General features: G+C 54.5%; 1 protein-coding gene across 9 annotated transcripts; it reads left to right on the top strand.

Moving 5' to 3' along the window:
- Positions 783-19,837, top strand: MAN2A2 (mannosidase alpha class 2A member 2). 9 transcript variants are annotated; one of them, XM_013972957.2, is made up of 24 exons: positions 783-822; positions 1,625-1,827; positions 3,026-3,175; positions 3,663-3,920; positions 3,995-4,139; positions 6,286-6,457; positions 7,281-7,408; positions 7,623-7,796; positions 8,142-8,328; positions 10,381-10,558; positions 10,858-11,060; positions 11,250-11,432; positions 11,605-11,719; positions 11,945-12,012; positions 12,138-12,303; positions 12,794-13,030; positions 13,258-13,380; positions 13,671-13,785; positions 14,016-14,149; positions 14,325-14,466; positions 15,951-16,084; positions 17,866-18,060; positions 18,271-18,381; positions 19,098-19,751. In XM_013972957.2, the coding sequence occupies exons 3-24, from the start codon at positions 3,044-3,046 to the stop codon at positions 19,248-19,250; spliced, it is 3,453 nt and encodes a 1,150-aa protein (XP_013828411.2). In that variant the 5' UTR covers positions 783-822; positions 1,625-1,827; positions 3,026-3,043; the 3' UTR covers positions 19,251-19,751. The 9 variants fall into 9 exon arrangements, with proteins under 9 accessions (XP_013828411.2, XP_017921589.1, XP_017921590.1 ...); XM_018066100.1 differs by lacking the exon at positions 783-822 and adding an exon at positions 1,176-1,339; XM_018066101.1 differs by lacking the exon at positions 783-822 and adding an exon at positions 1,371-1,390.

Here is a 23,749-nt window from a genome sequence, read left to right as displayed (position 1 = left end):
CAAAATGAAAAATTCAATAGACAGGTTGGAAGATAAATTTCCCAGACCACAAGGACAAAGCACAGAAACACAGAGGATAATGGATCCAGATTACCTCTAACACCTTAGTAACAGGCATGTTAGTTAGCAAATAAACCTAGAAAAATGTTTCTGATGGTAATAAATGAAAATGGGAGTTAAAACAATGAAGTGGGTTTGAAAATCTGGCTAATCAACAAAAAAGCTGCTTAAGCAATTTCCAAGTTTGTAATTGATGGTGGAATCTGGCACAACTCTTTTGGGGAGCAATAGAATGCCAAGCATCATCAGTCTTATCAGTCCTAATCTTTTGAGCAGGTAACCTCACAGCTGCAAATTTGTCCTAAGGTAATAATTTTAATTTTTAAAAATATTTATTTAGTTTTGGCTGCACCAGGTCTTAGTTGTGGTTCGTGGGCTCAGTAGTTGCCCTGTGGCATGTGGGATCTTATTTTCCCAACCAGGGATCGAACCTGAGTCCTCTGCACTGCAGGGAAGATTTTTAACCCTTGGACCACCACGCACATCCCAAGGTAATAATTTTAAAAGAAGACAAATGTGGGATTCATAGAGATGTTCACTAGTGTGGTTTAGTATGCTGCGAAATTATAAACCCAGATGTCCAGTAAAAGAACAAGCGAGAAATGTATGGGTTTTCGTTAACTGCAAACTCAGAGAGGGAACGGTGATTAACGCACGTACCACCAGGAGGCAGCACTCCTCCGCCCGAGGAGCGTAATTGCATCAAGTGAAGGATACCTCCACGGAGCTGAGAGGGGGCCGGAAAACGCTCTCCACCCTTCGGTTGGTGAAATAGAGGAGGGCTGTTTCTGCTATTGGTAGTTCAGGTGCTGACATCTAGGAAGAGTCAGAAAACATCAAGTCACGCGTCCGTCCTCGCGGCTCCACGGCGCGCCGAGGCCGGGGTCCGGGCTGCGGCTGCGCACTGCGGACCCTCTGCTGGCGCCAGGGGTCACGGCGCAGACCGCACCGGAAGCGCCCGGGCCGGCCGGCGGGAGCCGAGCGAGGGCCGCGCGTGGCCCGACTGGCCGGGCTCGGCGGGGCGCACCACGGGCGGCGGCGGCGGCGGGGCCGGGGCGGCGCGGGGGCGCGGCGAGGCTGTCCTCGCCCCGCACGCCGCTCGGCCCGGCGGCCGTGAGAGGGGAAGCCCGGCGCCCCGGCAGTCGGGCCCCTCTGGGAACGACCGGAGGGCAGACGCCCGCCTTCGCCGCGTCGCTGCGCGGGCCGCTGGCCCCGGGGGTGTGAGGGCGCGCAGCGCGGCCGGCGGGGCCCAGGGCGGCGCGGAGGCCCGCCGCGGACGGTAACGCGCTGGGCGGGCGCGGACGGGGCTCCGGCGGCGGCCCCGGCCGAGGTCGGCCTGGGCGTCAGGAGCGCGTACGGTGGTGGTGCTTCGGGGTCGGAGGTGGCTCTGGTCCCCTCACCGGACAGTGGCCCTTGCGGTCCTGCGCCCGGCCGAGCCCCGGAGCGCCGCGGGCTGGGAGGGCCGGGAGAGGGCTGCGGGCGGCAGGCGGGCGGGCCGGCCAGTGGCCGAAGACCCTGCGGCAGGTTGCCGGCCCTCCTCGGTGATCCCACTTTCTCTCCCCAGCTCTCCACCTCCTGTGCCCTGGACCCAGCCTACCAAAGCTAAAAATATTGCCCGGAGGCTCCTGAGCGGAATCAGATCGTGCTAAGTAGGGCACAACGCTGCCGAGGCGGCAGAGCGTCTCAGCCCCAAGGTTGGAAGAAGGCTCTGGAGCGGCCGCTCCCGCCCCCGCTCGCCCGGCGGCTAGAGCTCTCTCAGCCCCGCAGGCAAGTGCGGGCCACGGGCGGTGGTGGAGGGCGCTGATGCTCTTAAGATGTGCCCCCCACAGCCTCGCAGCTGTGCCTAGCTTCTCCCCACCCAGGGGATCTTCGACACCATCACCGCGGGCTTCCGAGGGGGTCCCTTAAATGCTCTGTAAGCAGAGGCTGAAAGTTGCCCACTGTGGGAGTTAGAACAGGGAGAGGACTCTGTTCGAAACATAAGCCGTGGCTGCTGCTTTTTTTTTCTTTTTCAATTCATTCTGTATTCCTGAATAAGAGGAGCTGTGCCAGGAAGTGTTTTTGGTGAGTACCAGTCTGATCCAAGCAGGCAGGGAGAAAGGCTTTCTTGTTAGTCTCTTGGAGCTTTGGCTGTATCCTTTAAATCAAAATAGATACCAGTTTATTCCTCTGAAATTAGAGACTCATGGCCAGGGAGCCTGGACACCTGCGTCCTTTCACTGGCTGTGTCTTTCTTGTAGGCAAGCTCTGTGGGCGGCTGGTTATACCAAGAAGTTGTATGGCTAGCTCAGGAGTCACAGCTGGAAAGTTTTGTGATCCGGTTGTTTCTTAATGGCATCCACGTGGGAGAGAGTGTCACATCCACCCTAGGGGCAGAGCTGCTACCACGACCAGGCTGGACTGCCCTCAGATGTGCTTAGTCTTACTAGTGCTTTCTGTGTCTCAGCCGGGAGAATACAACCCAGGTTGGGTCCATAGCCAGTGTTAGGATTCCGTGCTTAGAAGCTGTCTTGTCTTTTCTTAAATGTATATCTCTCATATTTAAAATTGTTTTTAATTGAAGGATAATTGCTTTAGAGTCTTGTTGATTTCTGCCATAACAGGAATTGTTGTTTAGTTTCTTAAGTTGTGTCCGACTCTTTGTGACCCTGTGGACTGCAGCACGGCAGGCTTCCCTGTCCTTCACTATTTCCGGGAGTTTGCTCAAACTCATGTCCATTGAGTCAGTGAATCAACAGGAGTTAGCCATAAGTATACATACGTCACCTCCCTCTTGAACCTCCCTTCCAGCTGCCCCCCCCCCATCCCACCCTGCCAGGTCGTCACAGAGCACTAGAAGCTTTTGTTCCTTTGGAGTCAGGCAAATTGGTGTCCCTCAGGAGCAGGAACTCACTGGGACATTTGGTGGAAAGACCACCAAGGGATTTTTGCTTGCCGGAGCTACATCTGATGTCCCTCCAGCCAGGTGTGTGTGGAGGCCAGTATGAAGCTGAAAAAGCAGGTGACGGTGTGTGGGGCTGCTATCTTCTGCGTGGCTGTCTTCTCGCTCTACCTCATGTTGGACCGAGTACAGCATGATCCTGCTCGACACCAGAACGGTGGGAACTTCCCCCGGGTGAGTCAGTCCTGGCTGCTAACGTCTGCCTGTGTAAATTATCCAGGATCAGGTTATTGCTCCAGCTGGAGAGTCATGGCAGCCCAGGTCAACAGGCAGATCTTCTAGAAAGCTGTAGGCAGTGACGGCAAAAGAGGAAGGAGAGAGGAAAGAATGGCCCTGGGTACTGCTGCTCTGTCCGCCTGAGTCCCGGCAGACATTGCTGGTGGATTGCAGCCTTCCCTCCCAATGAGCCCCGGTGCAATCCTTGTCAGCAAACGGTGCTCCAGGTGGGCAACACGATTGTCGAGAATAGGCATGGGAGGTGAAACCCTTGCCATCCATAAGCTAGAGAGTGAGGATACTCCCAGCCCAAGTGGGCTGCAGTCCTCAGTAGTGAATCAGACCACACCTGTTACCTTCTGGCCCTGTAGGGTGCCGCATGCAGTGATCCTCCTTGTGACAGAGGGAGCTGGAGGTGACTGCTTTCTGCTTTTTGGGGGGGCAGAGTCAGATATCTGTGCTACAGAACCGCATTGAACAGCTGGAACAGCTGTTGGAGGAGAACCATGAGATCATCAGCCACATCAAAGACTCTGTGCTGGAGCTGACAGCCAACGTGGAGGGCCCACCCGCCCTGCTGCCCTACTATGTGGCCAACGGCTCCTGGGTGGTGCCGCCAGAGCCCCGGCCCAGCTTCTTCTCCATCTCCCCTCAAGACTGCCAGTTTGCTTTGGGGGGCCGCGGCGAGAAGCCAGAGCTGCAGGTAAGAGTCAGAGCCGGCAGGGACCCTCAGTGGCCGTGGCCGGGGCACTGAGCTGCTCTCCTCCTGCCTGGCAGATGCTGACTGTATCAGAGGAGTTACCGTTTGACAACGTGGATGGCGGCGTGTGGAAGCAAGGCTTCGACATTTCCTACAGCCCGCACGACTGGGACACCGAAGACCTGCAGGTGTTTGTGGTCCCCCACTCTCACAATGACCCCGGTGAGTGAGTGCCCAGCACGCCCCGGGACCCAAGGAGAGAGCGTTCGGTCTTTTTTTAAATTGATTTGTGTGGCCGCGCTGGGTCTTTGTTGCTAGGCGGGCTTTCCTCTAGGTGTGGTGAGCGTGGGCTGCTGTCTAGTTGTGATGTGGGGGCTCCTCTTGTTGCAGAGCACAGGGGGCCCTAGCGCATCTGGGCTCAGCAGTCGCGGCTCCCGGGCTCTAGAGCACAGGCTCGGTAGCTGTGGCGCGTGGGCTGAGTTGTCCCGAGGCATGTGGGATCAGCCTGGACCAGAGAGCGAACCCGTCTCTCCTGCACTGGCAGGCAGGCTCCTTCCCGCTGAGCCACCAGAGAAGCCCTGCTTATTTTACTTAAGTTGGAATACAGTGGGTTTACAATGTTCTTTTAGTTTCAGGAGTACCGCAAAGTGAATCATTTGTACATATGCATACTCTTTCATAGATTCTTTTCTTTTATAGGTCATTTCAGAGTATTGAGTTCCCTATGCTATACAGTAGGTCCTGCAGTTAGCTATTTTATATATACAGTAGTGTGTTCATGTCAATCCCAGTCTCCCAGTTTATTCCTCTCCCCTCTTTCTCCTGGTAACCATAAGTTTGTTTTACATGCCTGTGGGTCTGTTTTTTGTTTTCTAAAGAAATTCATTTGTACCATTTTTTTTAGATTCCACATATAAGCAGTATCATATGATATTTGTTTTTCTCAGTCTGACTTAACTTCCCTCAGTATGACAGTCTCTAGGTCCATCCAAGTTGCTGCAAATGGTATTCCTTCCATTCCTTTTTATGGCTGAGTAATATCCCATTGTTTGTATACACCGCGTCCTCTTTATGCATTCCTCTGCTGAGGGACATTTAGGTTGTTTCCATGTCTTGGTTAATATTAACAGTGCTGCAGTGAACATGGGGGTGTGTATCTTTTCGAGTTCTGGTTTTCTCCAAGTATATGCTCAGGAGTGGGACTGCTGAGTCATACAGTGGTTCTATATCTAGTTTTTTTTAAGGAGCCTCCATACTGTTCTCCATAATGGTTGTATGAGTTGATATTCCCACCAGCAGTGTAGGAGGGCTCCCTTTTCTCCATACCCTGTCTAGCTAGACTTTTTGATGATGGGAATTCTGACTGGTGTGAGGTGGTAACCTCATTGTAGTTTTTATTTGCATTTCTTTACTAGTTAACAGCATTCAGTGTTTTTTTCACGTGCTTTTTGGCTGTCTGTATATCTTTGGAGAAATGTCTATTTAGGTTTTCTGCCCTGTTTTTTATTGGGTTGTTTATTTTTTTGGTGTTGAGCTGCATGAGTTGTTTATTTTGGAGATTAATCCTTTGTTGGTTGATTTATTTGCAAATATTTTCTTCTGTTGTCTTTTTGTTTTGCGTATAGTTTCCTTTACTGTGCAAAAGCCTTTAAGTTTAATTAGGCCCCATTTGCTTATTTTTGGTTTTTATTTTCATTACTCTTAAGAGGTGGATCAAAAAAAGATGTGATTTATGTCAGAGAGTGTTCTGCCTACATTTTCCTCTGAGAGCTGTATATAGTATCTCCTTTACTGTGCAAAAGCCTTTAAGTTTAATTAGGCCCCATTTGCTTATTTTTGGTTTTTATTTTCATTACTCTTAAGAGGTGGATCAAAAAAAGATGTGATTTATGTCAGAGAGTGTTCTGCCTACATTTTCCTCTGAGAGCTGTATATAGTATCTTGTCTTAGGTTTAGGTCTTTAATCCATTTTGAGTTTATTTTGTGTATGGTGTTAGGTAATATTCTGAGTTCATTCTTTTACATGTAGCTGTCCACTTTTCCAAGCACCACTTACTGAAGAGACTGTTTAGTCTCCACTGTATATTCTTACCCCTTTTGTCATAGGTTAGGTGACCATAGGTGTGTGGGTTTATCTGTGGGCTTTCTATCTTACTCTATTGATTTCTGGTTTTGTGCTCATACCATACTGTTTTGATTACAGTAGCTTTGTAGTATAGTCTGAAGTCAGGGAACCTGATTGCTCCAGTCCCATTTTTCCTTCTCAAGGTTGCTTTGGCTTGGGTGGGCCTTCTGGTGGCAAAGGTAAGGGAGGGACAGTTGGAGAAGATGGTAGCATCCTCAGGGGACCCTTTGTTGGCTCCTCCAGGCTGGCTCAAGACCTTTGACAAGTACTACACAGAACAGACCCAGCACATCCTCAACAACATGGTGTCCAAGCTGCAGGAGGACCCCCGGCGGCGCTTCATCTGGGCAGAAGTCTCCTTCTTCGCCAAGTGGTGGGACAACATCAGTGCCCAAAAGAGAGCAGCAGTCCGAAGGCCAGTGCCCACTGGGGAGGCAGGAGGGCCCTCTGGGTCCTAGGATGGGTGTGAAGTCCTTTCCTGGAGCTGTGGGTGCCAGGGAGAGGCAAGAGGAGACATGGCAGAGATGAGGTGTGGAGGGGCCAGGGACGAGGAGGCAGGAATGGATTTGAGGGTCACTAGTATTAGGAAGAACGCTGAGCGCCAAAGAATTGATGCTTTTGAACTGTGATGTTGGAGAAGACTCTTGAGAGTCTCTTGGATTGCAAGGAGATCCAACCAGTCCATTCTAAAGGAGATCAGTCCTGGGTTCCTTCCTTTGAAAGGAATGATGCTAAAGCTGAAACCCCAGTACTTTGGCCACCTCATGCGAAGAGTTGACTCATTGGAAAAGACTCTGATGCTGGGAGGGATTGGGGGCAGGAGGAGAAGGGGACGACAGAGGATGAGATGGCTGGATGGCATCACCGACTCGATGGACGTGAGTTTGAGGGAACTCCAGGAGTTGGTGATGGACAGGGAGGCCTGGCGTGCTGCGATTCATGGGGTCACAAAGAGTCGGACATGACTGAGCGACTGAACTGAGTATTAGGAAAAATCACAGTAGGGGAGAGAAAACGGAGGGTCTGGCCCTGGAAATGCAGACTGAGTCCAGGGATGAACAGAGCCAGAACAGCTGGAGGTTGGCTGGACGGAAAGGAGGGCGCGTGTCTATTCTCGTGGTTGGTCCTGGGTTCAGGTAAACTGGCTCAGTAAGGTAGTGCACACAGGTCGCCTCCTTGGTTGGCAGGACTGGGCAGAGGGTCTCTACCCCATGCTGAGTGTGCGCTCTTATCTCCAGGTTGGTGGGAAACGGGCAGCTGGAGATTGCAACAGGAGGCTGGGTGATGCCGGACGAGGCCAACTCCCACTATTTTGCATTGATTGACCAGCTCATTGAGGGTCACCAGTGGCTGGAGAAGAACCTGGGTGAGTCCAGGCTCAGGAGCCGGAGTCTGCCCCTGTCACTGGGCCAGAGGACAGCAGTGGGGCTGTAAGGCCCAGGGTGGGCAGAGGATGCTTCCTTTCAAGGCTGATTGCACCAGCATGGTTGCAGGGAGATGGCAGGAGGGGCTGTGGGGCCGAGGACCCAGTGGCCAAGCCCTGGGGCATTCAGGCCTCTGACTTCTGTGCCCCTGCCCAGGTGCAACTCCGCGCTCAGGCTGGGCGGTGGACCCCTTTGGATACAGCCCCACCATGCCTTACCTGCTGCGCCGTGCCAACCTGACCAGCATGCTCATTCAGAGGGTACACTACGCCATCAAGAAGCACTTTGCCGCCAGCCACAGCCTGGAGTTCATGTGGAGGCAGACCTGGGGTAAGGCCAGGTAGGGTGGAGGGGGTCGCAGTGGTAGTTATCCCGGGGGGAAGGGCAGGGGTTTCAGAAATAAGACCCACCAGTCCTTCAGAGCACTGGTGTAGACCATCAGAAGCGCTCACCTTCAGGTTAGGTAGGGGATAGCATTGATATCCCTGGCCGCTGCAGAGCCTGTCTGTCCCCTGGAGGAGCCATGGGCTCCCCTGCCCTCCTTGATCCTGACCCTGGCCAGCATGTCCTCGCAGCCTTGATGGTAGTTCCCGCCTTTAGCTGGAGTAGTTACTTCCCCCGCCGGCTTCCCTGAGCCCAGCTCCAGGACCTGACTCTTTGGCGTGTCTTCCGTAGACTCGGACGCCAGCACAGACATCTTCTGCCACATGATGCCTTTCTACAGCTACGATGTCCCCCATACGTGTGGCCCGGATCCCAAGATCTGCTGCCAGTTCGATTTCAAGCGCTTGCCTGGTGGGCGTATCAGCTGCCCTTGGAAGGTGCCGCCCCGGGCTATCACGGAGGCCAATGTGGCTGAGAGGTGCTTGCTCCCAGCCCTGGACTGGGTGTGGTGGTGCCATTCTCCTTGTGCAGACACGTCTGGGCTGTGCTGCAAGGCGGGCTTCAGGTTCCACGGTCATAAAATGGGGGCAGGGTCTGTTGGTGAGTTCAGGCCCACAGCCCTTGCAGTGACAATTCTTTTAGTGCGTTTTCCTGGAAAACCAGAGTGGCTGTAAGGAACCACCATTTCCAGGAGGGTTTTATTTTCCCAAATGAGCATGTTTTCCAGGGTCCTCAGAAACTAATGTTGGAGCCAGTGGACTGCCTCAGAGGCAAATGATTCTCAGATTAGTGCAGCGCTTTCCAACCTTCAGCCTGCTGTGCCTTCATTAAGCTCAGGCCTCCTGCCTTGGCTTGAAGTCGGCCAGGATCCTCAGGCTCTGTGCACCTGGAGTCTCATTCAGATGCACATTCTGTCCTGCCCCACAGAAAACAGACCCATTCCCTTTGAGAAAATCCTTGGGGACCCCTAAAGATGTTGCTGAAATGGCTCCCCCAGGAAAAGGTGGGTTAAGAGAGAGCAAGACATTGATGCAGCCAGAATTGGACTGGCCTTAAGAATGTAACCAGTTGAACTGGTTTTTGTGTTGCAATACTCCAGTTTCCATGACATCCAAGAGGTGAAACATGTGACCAAAAGCAAAAGAAAGTAGTCTTTTGTTTCTAGAATCCAAAAATCTAAATGCTGCTTCCAAGTAAAAACCTTAAGCTTTTAAGGCACACTTTTTCTTGGAGCAGCAGCTGTGATCTAAGGGTAGGCAAGGTTTACAGAGCAAGTCATGGGAAATAGCCTCATTTTCTCCTTTAAAAGGCTTACAGGGCTGATAAATTAGGGGAAGGTGGTATCTGAGGAGTCCGTCCTTGAGAACAAGATGGCAAAGAACAAACTGGACCAAGTCCATTAGTGGCTGGTTGAACTGTGACACACGTGACATGCCCCTCACCAGACTTGTCGCAAAAGAGAGCGGTGTTAATGCAACAGGGCTGTTTTTCTATTGATTATATTAGTGATTGGGATGAAAAAGAAAATAACATGTTTATATATAGTTACTGCTATGTGCCAGGCACTGTTCTAAGTGTTTAACAAATACTAGTTCATATTAAATCTCACAATACTGTGATAGTGGGCACTGATGATAGGCAGTCTCCTCATCTGATGGAAACCGAGGCCCAGAGAGGTTCGGTAAGTTGCCCAAGGCTGCACAGCTAGTGCCTGCCCAGCTGGCGTTGGTGCTGTCCGGCCCCCGGGTCTGGGCTCTTCACTCCGGGGCTGTGCCGCGTCACTGGAGACAGAGTGAAGCTGGAGTGTCAGAGTCAGGGTCCCAGAAGATCTCAAGAGGTTGGAATTTGGGCTGAGTCCAACCAGATACGGTTTTTATTAACATTAGATATAACTGTAAGGTTCTACCCTTAGCGTCCGTAAACAGGATAGGAAAGTTCAGGATGAGAAAAGGTCTTGCTGGGCCACAGGCACAGAAAACGTGATCCCTAACGTCAGCATGGTGGGGTGAGCATGGGGGCTGCCAAACACACCTGTGTGAACACATGGCCACTCTGGCCATCCCAGGAGTGTGGCCTGCCTCCCCTGGACGTGCGTGGTCAGTGCTGGGCCCTGCACTCCAGGTTCCTGGCCGATGGGCTACTCAGAGACCTGCCGGTGAGAGGGTTCCCAGCTGCCCTGCAGGAGCCAGAGAGACGGAAGAGTGGGGATGGAAGAGCGGGGATTGCAGAGCCTGACGAGGAAGCCCAGGGCAACGCTCCCACATCTTGGTTGTTTGAGGGACCGACATGGGCATGGAGGGCTGACTTGTTCTCTGCAGCATCTAGGGCAGAACTGGGGCCAGGGAACTGAAGCCGTGCCTCGGGAAGAGCTCTAGTCGCCCAGAGAACCCCGGGCTCCCTGGGGCTGGGTTTCCCACCCACAAGCCGAATGAGCCTGTGACGGGTGTGTGAGGGGGCCCCTCGGGCTGGCTCCCCTCAGGATCCGGTGACGTGAGGCTCCGCATTAGCTGGTTCCCCTCCCCACCCACAGGGCAGGCCTGCTCCTGGACCAGTACAGGAAGAAGTCCCGGCTCTTCCGGAGCAACGTGCTCCTGGTGCCGCTGGGCGATGACTTCCGCTACGACAAGCCCCAGGAGTGGGATGCCCAGTTCTTCAACTACCAGCGGCTCTTCGACTTCCTCAACAGCAAGCCTGACCTCCATGTGCAGGTGTGAAGGGACGCTGAGCTGGGGAGGGGCCTCGGCGGGGCTGCAGCCCAGCCCTTCTGTGCGGTCTCCTGCTCCCCGAGACCACTCCAGAGCAGGGGTACATTCGCAATTCTTGGGTGTGTTTTTCCTTTTTTGTCACAATTCTTTCCCAGGCTCCCCAGCTTCTGTGAGGTCCAGGCCACACAGGGACTACCCTCTGCATAGACCAGATTGCTCCCCCTCACCCCCAGCTGTGGCGGGGAGCCAGAATTCCCAGAAGACTCTGGAGCTGATGGAAGGGGGTTTTGGGGTCCCCACAGGCCCAGTTTGGCACCCTCTCCGACTATTTTGACGCTCTATACAAGAGGACAGGGGTGGAGCCGGGGGCCCGGCCTCCAGGTTTCCCTGTGCTGAGTGGGGATTTCTTCTCCTACGCGGACCGGGAGGACCACTACTGGACAGGCTATTACACTTCACGGCCTTTCTACAAGAACCTGGACCGTGTCCTGGAAGCACACCTGCGGTGAGAGGCCCCGCTTCCAGGCTGGAGGGAGAAGGGTTCAAGGGGGTGCTGGATTGGCTGAGCAGGGACGCAAAGGGCATGGAGACCACGACACAGAGAAGGGGAGGAAGGAGGAGGCGTGGGGCTTGCAGAGCAAGGGTGGGCCCAGGGGAGCTGTGTGGCAGGAGGCCGACTTGTCTATCTGGGCAGGGGTGCAGAGATTCTGTACAGCCTGGCCGTGGCTCACGCCCGCCGCGCTGGACTGGCCAGCCAGTTCCCACTCTCAAACTTCGCCCTTCTGACGGACGCTCGGCGCACACTGGGGCTCTTCCAGCACCATGACGCAATCACGGGCACCGCCAAGGAGGCCGTTGTGGTGGACTATGGGGTCAGGTGGGAGTCCCTTCCTCTTCCCCATCCACTCTATGCTGCTGCCCACCATCCCCAGTATGAGAATGCACCGGGTGGTTGGTGGGCTGGCCTGCTGGGGGCTCGCCCTGCCAGCCGGCGGACAGTCTCTCGGTGGTCACCTCTCCCCTGGTCCCTCTCCTGCCTGCCCTCCTAGGCTTCTGCGCTCCCTTGTCAGCCTGAAACAGGTCATCATGAACGCAGCTCACTACCTGGTGCTGGGGGACAAGAAGGCCTACCACTTTGACCCAGAGGTGCCCTTCCTGCAGATGGTGAGCCCCACTCCTGCGTCTGCCCAAGGGGACCTCTGGTGTGCGGGCCTAGGCCGAGAGCTGTGGTGCAAAGGCCTTGCTCTTTTCCCTCCCTTCCTGGGGTGACAGATCCCTGCCCAGCACGGCTGCTGATCCCCATCAGGACAGGTTGGGGTCTGGGGAGGCAAGTGTCTGAGTCAGGCTGAGCCATACGATGGTTCTCCCCTTCCCCTGACTTAATTCCAGGATGACACCCGCTTAAATCACGACGCCCTTCCAGAGCGCACAGTGATCCAGCTGGAATCCTCACCCAGGTGAGCCTGGCTCTCCACTGCTCCCAGCTGCCGCCGCACTCTGAGGGACTCCTGGCCTGGCCGTGTTCCTGCTCCTGTTCCTCCAGAGCAGGGGCCTCCTGGGCGAGCCTGCCTTCTGCTCACAGGTATGTGGTGCTGTTCAACCCACTGGAGCAGGAGCGGCTCAGCGTGGTGTCCCTGCTGGTGAGCTCACCCCGGGTGCGCGTGCTTTCGGAGGAGGGTCAGCCCCTGGCCGTGCAGGTCAGCGCGCACTGGAGCTCTGCCACCAACATGGTCCCTGACGTCTATCAGGTGAGGGGGGCTTGGCACGTGGGGCCCCGCCACGGCCCTCTCTGCTGATCCTCGGCCCCTCCCCGGGGCCTCAGGCTGTCTCTTGACACTGGCTTCCCAACCTCCTGCTCGCAGCCTTCTTACTCCCCGTGTTGGGGACTGGCGTCTTGAGGAGAGGAGTCGCCTGGAGTTTGGTCACTCCTGGGGTTTGAGTCTGTCCTTGAGAGGAAGGTGACGTTTGCTGTAGTGTGATAGTAGGAAGGACGGCAGTTACGTTGTTCCATTATTCATTCTTTCAGCAGATTTATCTTGAAATCTTATGTGTGGTTACCATTTCATGGTTTTCTGGGTATCATTGGAGACTCATGAAAGTCTTGATGAGGGGCAAGTCGCCTCACCTGCCCTTTCAGAGGTGACAAAGGCCCCCCCTAGTGGATGCAGGATTTGCTTGGGCTCTTAGGCCAGAACCCCAGGCCCGTATCCGAGGCCATCAACCCTCTCGTGCCCGCAGGTGTCTGTGCCTGTCCGCCTGCCAGCGCTGGGTCTTGGCGTGCTGCAGCTGCAGCAGGGCCTGGATGGGCCCCGCACGCTGCCCTCCTCCGTGCGCGTCTACCTACATGGGCGGCCGCTGTCCGTCAGCAGGAACGAGGCGTTCCCTCTCCGTGTCATTGACTCTGGCACCAGTGACTTCGCCCTCAGCAACCGCTACATGCAGGTCTGGTTCTCAGGCCTTACCGGGCTCCTCAAGGTAAAGGGCCAGGGGCTGGGCGCTGGAGCGGGTCACACAAGCTGCCTCCAGCCTGTGAGCGCTGCCACCTGGCTGGCGGTGGACCTGGGAGGGGACCGTGCCAGCCCCGAGCCAGCAGCACAGGGAAGCAGCGCTGGGCTCCTTGGGGAGGTTCGTCCGTGCCCTCCCAGGGGGCAGGCCTGATGTGCTGGTGTGGGGCCAGGGGTCAGGGCTGTGTTTCTTGGCAGAGCGTCCGAAGGGTGGATGAGGAGCAGGAACAGCGGGTGGACATGGAGTTCCTCGTCTATGGCACCCGCTCGTCCAAAGACAAGAGTGGAGCCTACCTCTTCCTGCCTGACGGCGAGGCCAAGGTACCCTGAGGACACCCCACAGACCCCAGGGGGCCCTGGGAGGCTTCACGAGTGGTGGGCATGAGGAGGGGCACGGGCCTTCTCCAGGCGTCTCCTGCCTGCCAGGGCGCCTCACCCGCTGCTCCACGGGGGCTGGAGGTCCGAGGAGCACCACCCGGGGCCTGGGCCTGGTTCGGCCTGGGTCTCAGCCCAGAGCCTGCTGGCAACAAGTCCTGCTGCTTGACCCCGGCCGGCTCCTCCCTGTTTTGCTCACGTGCCGGGGATTCAGCTGCCCCCTGCTCTTTTCCCAGCCCTACGTCCCCAGGGACCCACCTGTGCTGCGCGTCACAGAAGGCCCTTTCTTCTCAGAGGTGGTTGCCTGCTACGAGCATGTTCACCAGGTGGTCCGGCTGTATAACCTGCCGGGTGAGCCCTGCAGACGGGGAGTGTGGGGAGGGAGGCGTGGCTCCGTGGGCTGCGACACACTCTTGCTCCTGCCCGCTGTCTGTGTCAGTTCGCACATCTGTCCCCAGAAAGCATGCATGTTGTTGAGCTTTCTTGGAGTAGAGCTTGGCCGGAAGCGCCGGGACTCACCTGGGGCACCCTCCCTTGCTGTGGCTCGCTCCGCTCAGCCTCTGTCTTTGTCCTGCACCCAGGGGTGGAGGGGCTGTCCCTGGATGTGTCGTCCTTGGTGGACATCCGGGACTACGTCAACAAGGAGCTGGCCCTGCGCATTCGCACTGACATCGACAGCCAGGGCATCTTCTTCACAGACCTCAACGGCTTTCAGGTGACGCCTCAGGCCCGGGGCCCAGAGACCCCACGGAGCACAGAGCTTGACAGTGTTTGCTGCCTGCATCTCAGGTCCTGGCGGGTGACCCGCTCTGGTAGAGAAGGAGGAATCGGAGCGTGATGGGGGCCCAGAGGGGGCTGGGGCGCCCCTGATCGGCTGGTCTCGCCCACAGGTGCAGCCCCGACGGTATCTGAAGAAGCTGCCCCTGCAGGCCAACTTCTACCCCATGCCCGTCATGGCCTACCTCCAGGACGCTCAGAGCCGCCTCACGCTGCACACAGCCCAGGCCCTGGGTGTCTCCAGCCTCCACAATGGTGAGTAGGGAGCAGGCGCTTTGTGTGTGTGGTAGGAGAGCTGTAGAGGGCAAGCTTGAGAAGCCCATCCCTGCCCCCAAGACCTGTCCCCTCGTGGGCCTCTCCCTGTCAGCCACAAGCCCAGTGGAGGATGACAGGAAGGCAGCTCCCTGCTGTCGCCCCCTCTCCCTGGTGCCGGCAGCTGTGGGGGTGACAGGAGGGGGCGGCCTGTTGGATCCCTTCCAGAAGCAGCGGGCAGTGAGGGGGATCGTCCGCTGAGGTGGGTGTGCGCCTTCTCCTGGGGGGCCAGGGTAGGGATAGGTGGAACAGTGTCTTCAGGGTTAGGATGAATTATTGAGCAAAAGAGAAGAATTTGTCGTGTCTTTCTGCTAGCCGTCATTAAGAGACAGTGACCAAAAAGAGAGAAGGGCAGCCTCGAGAATCAGAAGGAGGGCCTGAGAGGACCGACCTAAGGCAGCCGCCCGGGCACCGCAGGTGGCTCCTGTGTCCTGGGGTGAAGCGAACAGTCGGCACCTGGGGCCTTCCGAGGCCGTCAGGCTGGCTGCCTTTGGGCTGGAACGTTTGGCAGGGCTGAGCCAGGGGTGCCCGATCCAGGCTCCGTGGGGCCCGCAGCGAGCACAGAGGGGACCTGGCCCCTGCTGGAAGGCCCATGCCTCTGCTGCCCCTTTGCCCATGGTCACCCCGGCTGTAAGACTCCCCACTCAGCCGAGTGTCCCACCTCAGCCCCCTGCCTTTTCGGAAAACAGTGCACTCACGGTGGCGGCTTTACCTGCAAGGGATCTGCTTTAGGATCGAGGGTGTGTTTCTGTGGTTGCTCAGGGTAAAAACCAAGGAGGTACAGAAGTTGGGGTCTGGGAAGGGGACACGGGAGGGCGGGTCAAGCTCTCTGTGTGGGCTCCCCTGAAGAGAGTCTTGAAAAAAAAGGTGCTGGGAAAAAATCCTCGTTCCCACATGTGTACGCTTTGAGCCCCTCCCCCAGGCATATTTTTAAAGGAAAGGAGAGGTGATCGATCACCTGCTGTTAGACTGTCTTCTCGCTCCCTCCTTTTGACGGTGGGCGGAGTTGGGGTCTGTCCTGCCTGGAACCACAGTGGGAAGCATGTGTTCCAGTCACAACAGAATCTGCCCAACTTGACAAAACCTGGCCTGGGTCAGGGTCTCTGCAGCAGCTTCCCGTGGCAGTTCACAGGGTCTTATGGTTGCTGCTTGCTTTGTTGCATATAGGCAGCCCAGAGACGGGTCCCTGCCTAGGCACCCAGACCGGCCCTACTACTGAGCCACGGAACACACACGGGCAGTGAGCCGCCAGGGTCACACCCTTCCCTCGGCCCCTTCCAGCTCCCAGTTTCTTGGCTGCTTTGCTCCCTGAGTGACTCGCCTTGTAGCCAGGCTTTCCCCTCGGGCCTTGGGTGGGCTGCTTCCAGAGGTTGGCATCTGCTTGGGGTCGAGGGAGGCAGGCCGGGGCTCACAGTGAACTCCCCCAGGCCAGCTAGAGGTGATTTTGGACCGGAGACTGATGCAGGATGACAACCGGGGCCTTGGCCAAGGGCTCAAGGACAACAAGAGAACCTGCAACCACTTCCGCCTCCTGTTGGAACGGCGAACCCTGGGCAGGGAGGTGAGTTCTGGGCCTCCGCCCGGGAGCCAGGTCAGGCTAGGCCTGCGGGTAGCCCTGGGTTCTAGCCCCGGCCTGGGAGCCTCCTTGAGGCGCGCAGGTGTAGCCAGAGTAGGGCCTGATCCCGGGTCGGCGGGAAGTGAGTCTGACGCTCTGCTGCTCCATCTCACGCAGCCTGGCACCTCCCTCTCCACAGCTCCCTGTCGTCTGTGCTGCCTCGTGCTCATCTCTCACCTCCCCACCCTTCCCTGTGTACTCTTCCCCTCTCTGTTGCTGCCCCAATCATCTCACGGCTTTCTTTGCCCCCACCAGCCTGGCTTTTTCTCCAAACTGGCAGCCATGTTTAGGGGCTTGATCTTTCACAGCAGCAGGAACGGGAACCGAGAGGTAAGGGCCAGTGATGGGGTGTCAAACTAGCCTTAGTGATGTGTAGCTGGAGTTGGAGTCCCTGGTGGCAGAGCCTGCTGCCCGATCCCTCGTCTGGGGCTTGGTCACTCACTCGTCAAATAGCTGCTGGGCTCTCGCTGTGCTGTGAGGGCTGAGAGGGCAGCAAATGCATATGATACTGACTCTGCGCTCTAGGAATTGACTCGTGAGTAGGGGTGGGGGATGAGCTGTGTATGTGCAAATTAAAAGTAGGAAATGGGTATGTCCCCGGGTCCTGAGGAATGAGAGAACGTAGTGGAATCCAGGACAGCTTCCTGGAGGAGGTGTCATCCATGAGCGTCTGAGCGGAGGTCTGCCCTACACGTTTGAACCAAGGCACAGGGTGGGAGGCAAGAAAGAATGTCAAGGGTAAGAGCCATGAATTCATTCAGTTGGATCAGAGCCACCTGTCCGGTGTGACAGCCACTAGCTTTGTGTGGCCATTTAAATGTATTCAAAACTAAATATAATGACAGGTTCAGTTCTTCATTCAGACTAGTTATATTCCAAGGGGTACCTGCTGTGCTAGTGCAGATGTAGCGTATTTCCACGACTGCAAAAAGTTCTAGTGGCCAGTGTGAGCTGCCATGGAGGGTGGTTTGGGGCAGACAAAACGGGCCTGGAGTGCCTGGCAAAGACTTTGGACTTTGTCCTGGAGGCCAGTAGGGACCTGAGCTGAAGGAATGCTCGAGGACTCTGCTCAAGGCATATCACTCCCGCAGTGGGGACCCGGGTGGGTTTTCAGGGTGGCCGCTTCGAGGCTGTTTACGCAGGAAGCAGTGTTGGTGGCTTGAACTGGCCCTTGGGAGGGAGGGACTGGAGGTGGATTGAGGACCCTGCCGAGGGGGAGTGGAGGTCATGTCTGAGGGGAGGGTGAGATTTGGACAACAGGAAGGAGACGCTACCAGCATGATTTAGAAAGCTGAGCTCAGGCCTGTGAGTATGACATCCCCGTTAGCTGACCAAGGAGTGGGGACCGCTGGGTTCAAGCATCAGGGTGGGTCAAGCTTGAAACTGGGGTTGCCCCAGAAGCTTTCTCCATCAGAGACCCAGCCTCCGTGGTGAAGCGTCTGTCTTCCCTTCTCCCTACTCTGAGAATCTCCATGGTAGGAGACATTGCTGATGGGAGCATGAGGAAGCAAAAAGCCCCCAGAGTTAGAGGTGCGGTGGCCTGGTGAGGTCACCCGTCCTAAGCTGTGTGAGGCCAGAAGTGACTGTACTTGAAGGGTTCTGGAGTCAGGTACCCCATGTACCCAGACACGTCAGGGACGCTCTCTGCAAAGGAGCCGACAGGCTGTGCTTCATCCTCCTGCTCCCCTGGTGCTGCGTCCTCAGCCAGACCTCGGCCCATCCTGCAGGTCCGCGAGGGCTCCTCTGCAAGCTTCCCGTCCCTCCTCAGCCACCTGACCTCCATGTACCTGAACACCCCTGTGCTCGCCCTGCCTGTGGCCAGGAGGCAGGCCCCCGGCCCCGCTCTGCGCTCTTTTCACCCTCTGGCCTCCTCACTGCCCTGTGACTTCCACCTGCTCAACCTGCGGACACTCCCGGCTGAGGTGAGTGTCTGGTTCAGCGCTGGATCTCCTGAGTGGACCTTGCCTCTCCTCCTCCAGACTCCTCTCCATCCAACCCTGCCTTCCTGGCAGAGGTGCTGCCCCACCTGTGAGCCCCGCAGAGGCCCTTCCCCGCCGCACACCCACACGCATGCCCCCACACGCACACACACGCACACACACACATGAACTGCCCCGTGTGTCTGTCACCAGGAGGATGGCTTGCCCTCGGCAGAAACTGCGCTCCTGTTACACCGCAAGGGTTTTGACTGTGGCCTTGAGGCCAAGAACTTGGGTTTCAACTGCACCACCAGCCAAGGCAAGGTGAGCAGGGCCCTGGTGTGGGAAGGGAGCAGAGGCCAGGGAAACAGCGCACCAGGAACAGTGGGTAGAGAGCTCGGTGAGGCAGGCAGCCAGTGGGGAGGTGGGCAGGGTTACTCTGGGACTTCATGGAGAGAAGAGGGAGAAGCTGGTGACGTGTTTTCAAGGCCTCTGAGGCCTGGCAGGGGCTGGTTCCAGGTGAGGTGTCTGGGTAGAGAACTTTGGTTCCACGTGTATGAATCTGCGTTAAACAAACAGAAACACCATGAGTTAAAAACCAAAAGCCATCATACTCTAGTCATTGTTTAAGCCAGCAAAGACTAGCACTGATCAATGCGTCTGTGTGCTGGTGCCAGTGAATCAGAGGTAAATCAAGATGTGGTCCCTGCTGGGACTCCCCTGGCAGTCCAGTGATTAGGTCTCAGCACTTTCCCTCCTGCGGGCCAGGTTCAACCCCTGGTTGGGAAACTAAGATCCTGCAAAGCCTCGCATGGTGTGGAAAGAAAAAGAAAAAATATAGTCCTTGTCGTCAGAGACCGCACAGCTCAGTGCAGCAGTTCCCACCCTGAGGTTCTGCAGACTGAGTGCGTGTGTAGGCGCTTGCTCTGTGTGGAGAGGCCCGTGCTGAAGTGAGGGTCACACAGGTCACGCAGAGGAAGAGCAGCAGCACGAGGCGGGTCAGCACCCAGCACTGCCCTGCGCCTTCTCCCTCCACACAGGTGGCCCTGGGCAGCCTCTTCCACGGCCTGGACGTGGTTTTCCTGCAGCCAACCTCCTTGACCCTGCTGTACCCTCTGGCCTTGCCCTCCAATAGCACTGACGTCTATGTGGAGCCCATGGAGATCGCCACCTTCCGCCTCCGCTTGGGCTAGGTCTCCTTGTGGCCTGAAGGGAAGATTCATCCATGGAGACTGGTCTCTTCACGTGAGATCGGGTTGGGCAAGCCACTCCCGGTATCCTGTCCCGATCTACCTCTCAGAACCACGACAGACTGGGCTCTGCCCTCGTTTCCCCTTTATCGTTGCTTCTGTGCAGGGGCAGCCCACAGGCCCCATGTTGGGTGGACAGGTAGGGCAGCGCGCTGAGATGCAGCGGGGAAGGCCCTTGCTCAGAGAGGGCAATGCCGGCCTCTGCTTTGGGGGTGTGTGTCCACTTCGTGGGGCACCAGCTCAGGCTCCTACCCTCTCCCCCAAATGGGATGGAGGAGAAGCAGGGGAGGCTGAGTGGGCCAGAGCCCCCGGCGTCAGGCTCACAGTGGGCGACAGCTGGCTCTAGGGGAGTCCCGTCGTTGTGTAAGGACACATGTCCTGATGTGACAAGCAGGAGCGGAGCAACACCAGGAGGAGGGGCTGGGGACCGAGGGGTAGCCGTGGCTGCCGTGTGGCAGGAAGGACTCGTGATTGTCATGGCCGCAGGCTATAGGACACTTCAGGTACCAAAACCCCCATCTCAGACTGGGCACTCGGTCTGCGTGTTGATTTGTGGGGTGAGGGAGGGGCCGCCCTGCTTGACTCCTCTTTGGTTCCTGCACGCTGTCCACCACTCTCCCCAGGAGCCACTTCCTATCACAGAGGCGTTTGATCCGTCACATTTCCTTTCCCTGGAAAGAAAGTGAAGCTTTCAACTTGAGAAGGCTTTCGACATCATCCTTGCAGGCCTGAAGCTTCTCCTTGCACATCCTTCTGCAGAAGTCTTTGCGGGGAACTAGGGAGACATAAACTAAATTAGGAGGCACTGTGGCTGCTCATCAGCCTTCATTGCAGCTTCGATTATTAGAGAAAAATTTATTATAGTCTCTACAGACGCTGAAACAACATTTGGTAGAATTTAAAATCTATCCCTTATTAAACAATATTTGGTAAAATTTAAAATCCATCCCTTATTAAACTCTTAGTAAGTTAAAGGTTAGGAGGAAACATCCTAACCTAGATAAAGGGTGTCTCCATCTGAAACCCACAGTCAGTGGCATTCTAAAGATCCAGCCACCACAGACATTCCCAGTAAAGTCAGAGGTTCACCAAGGCTATACAGTTACTTAGCCGTGTTCTGGCACTACTAACCCCTGCAGTGTGGCAGATAGGAGCGGTGAGCAAAAGTTCCAAAATAGCCATCCAATACAATCCAAGAGGATCAACTCAAGACCTTAATAGAGCATTCTGTATGTCGACTCAAACAATGCATGTTGCATTTCTGTAAAGATTCTGGTTTTCTGCAAATCATCCCATAAAGTCGATGCATTCCAGTGAGATTAGATACTTTCTGGAATTTGACAGGTTCCAAAATTTTCAACATCTGTCGGATCATAGGAAAAGCAAGAAAATTCCAGAAAAACATCTGCTTCATTGACTACGCTAAAACCTTTGACTGCGTGGATCACAATAAACTGTGGAAAATTCTTAAAAAGATGGGAATACCAGACCACCTTACCTGCCTCCTAAGAAACCTGTATGAAGGTCAAGAAACAACAGTTAGAACCAGACATGGAACAATGGACTGGTTCAAAAATGGGTATATATTGTCACCCTGCTTATTATATACAGAATACATCGTGCAAAATGCTGGGCTGGATGGAGCACAAGCTGGAATCAAGATTTCCAGGAGAAAGGTCAGTAACCTCAGATATGCAGATGACACCACCCTTATGGGAGAAAGGGAAGAAGAACTAAAGAGCCTCTTGACAAAGGTGAAAGAGGAGAGTGAAAAAGGTGGCTTAAAACTCAGCATTCAAAAAACTAAGATCATGGCATCCAGCCCCATTGCTTCATGGGAAACAGATGGGGAAACAGTGGAAACAGTGACAGGCTTTATTTTCTTGGGCTTCAAAATCACTGTGGATGGTGACTACAGCCATGAAATTAAAAGATGCTTGTTTCTTGGAAGAAAAGCTATGACAAACCTAGTCAGCATATTAAAAAGCAGTGACATTACTTTGCTGACAGAGGTCCGTATAGTCAAAGCTGTGGTTTTTCCAGCAGTCATTTACGAATTGTGAGAGTTGGACCATAAAGAAGGCGAAGCGCTGAAGAATTGATGCTTTTAAACTGTGATGTTGGAGGAAATTGTTGAGAGTTCCTTGGACAGCAGGGAGATCAAACCAGTCAATCCTAAAGGAAATCAAACCCTGAATATTCTTTGGAAGGGCTGATGCTGAATCTCCAGTACTTTGACCACCTGATTTCAAAGAGCTGATTCATTGGAAAAGACCCTAACGATAGGAAAGATTGAAGGCAGGAGAAGGGGATGACAGAGGTTGAGATGGTTGAATGGTATCACTGACTCAATGGACGTGAGTTTGAGCAAGTTCTGGGAGATGGTGAAGGACAGGGAAGCCTGGCATGCTGCAGTCCATGGGGTCGCAAAGAGTCGGATATGACTTAGCGACTGAACAGCAACAGCGCTCGTTTGGAAGAGTAAACGTGTGAGACTACTAAAAACTCTGAGTGCGCAGCGGGTGGGTGGGGCAGTGGTGCTGGGTGAAAGACACTAGATTCCCCGGGGCCCTGGGGCAGGATCAGACTGCCCGAGCTGGAGGGGGAGCCCGCGTCAGACCCAGGCGTGAGGGGCTCAGTGCAGGACAGGGGAGTGTTCTAAGTGGGAAAAAGATGGACTATTTAATGAAGACCACGATAACTGCCTATTAAAACAGGAGCTCTCTACCTCACAGTTTCCACAAAAAGTAGCACCAGAGGGAAAAAACAAAAAATTGAACTGCAGAATTACTGAGGAAAATATAGGATATTTTTATATTCCAGTGTGGAAAGGTCTTTTCTGAACAGAAAACTTGAAAGCTATAATAAGGGAAAAGATAAACAGATTTTACTACTAAAAATATGCGTAAAGTTTGTTTATGATGGAAACCACCAAGTTAAAACACAAATGACTGGGAGAAAATATTTGCAGCACTTCAAACCTTGGTGTGTACGATCACTTCAGGAGAATAACTTGCTTTGAACTCCTTAGAGCAAGTCATGGGGCCTACTAAGCAGTGACCAGCTGAGTTTTTCTGGGTCGCCCAGGGTCATTGCTGCCAGGCCAGGCCACATGGCATCCTGTCTGTGTCACAGTGAAAGAATGAAGATTATCAGAGAATGTGACACATTCTATGGGTCACACAAAGAATGAAGTGCTGAGCACAGTGCCTGGTACATTTAACACAGTGAAGTCGCTCAGTCGTGTCCAACTCTGCGACCCCATGGACTGTAGCCCACCAGGCTCCTCCATCCATGGGATTTTCCAGGCAAGAATATTGGAGTGGGTTGCCATTTCCTTCTCCAGATCTTCCCAACCCAGGGATTGAACCCGGGTTTCCCTCATTGTAGGCAGACACTTTACCATCTGAACCACCAGGGAAGTGCTCAGTAAATATGAGCTACAATCATGTTCATTAAGGATGCTAAGCAATTACATTATAGCTGGTGTTATTTACTAGTATAACTTGTAATCCAGTTTTAAGGGCGAACCCCCTAGGAAATTAGTAAAATAAAGGCTGTTCTCGTTGGAGATATTAGATGTGCAAAGAGGTTATTCATCTGCCAGGGACTGAAGTGTTCATTCCTACATACTGGCCTCTTAGAACCCCATAAGGCAGCATTGCTCAAGGTGTGGTCCACCATCACCAGAATTACTCATTGAAAGTCCAGCTGCCCGGCCTGTGCTGGCCGGCACACTGAAGGGGCGTCTGTGCAGCAGAGCCACGGGTCCCCGAGACTGACTTGTGACCAGAACGAGAAACGAAACCCTCCCTCAGCGCACGGGAGGAGAAACAGACTCCTTGGCACAGCCTGTTGAACCAATCTGGGGGGAGGGACCAAAGAGTCCACACTTAAAACAAGCTCCCAGGTGAGTCTGCTGCGCTTGTAACTTGGAAAAGGGCCTGCTGTTTTCAGGCTAGCAGTAACCCTTTCCCATGGAGCTCTGGCCCTGAGGCCTCACAATTCTGAGGGTTACATCAAAACCAGAACCAGATCCCTAATGTATACTTAAGGAAGTGTTTGCAATTCAGGAAGGGGGATTACTTGTGCTTGATTGAAATTTTTTAAATATACTTTTCAGCTTCCATTTCTTAAAGGATGCTAAATTTTACATACTTTGATCCCATTTGTTTTAAGTATTACCACTGTATGGACTCATAACTACCATCTTTGTTCTGACAGATTTCCCTTTATGGTATGTGGTAGAAAAAAATGATGCCTCTTTTGCCCTTTGTAGTAGAATGCATATTTCCAGTTCAGAAATACTTAAAATATGTATGTAAGTAATCCAGTTTATAAAATGTGATGTTCAGAATACAATAGCCTTGTTAGAAACCATGGGATTAAGAGTTGGTCTCTTTCCTAGGTTAGATTAATACCTGGACTTTCCTGGTGGTCCA

The sequence above is a fragment of the Capra hircus genome, chromosome 21 (assembly GCF_001704415.2).
Source record: "Capra hircus breed San Clemente chromosome 21, ASM170441v1, whole genome shotgun sequence".
Lineage (NCBI taxonomy): Eukaryota > Metazoa > Chordata > Mammalia > Artiodactyla > Bovidae > Capra > Capra hircus.
The sequence above is the reverse complement of the archived record's forward strand: the minus strand, read 5'-3'. Positions and strand labels throughout refer to the sequence as shown.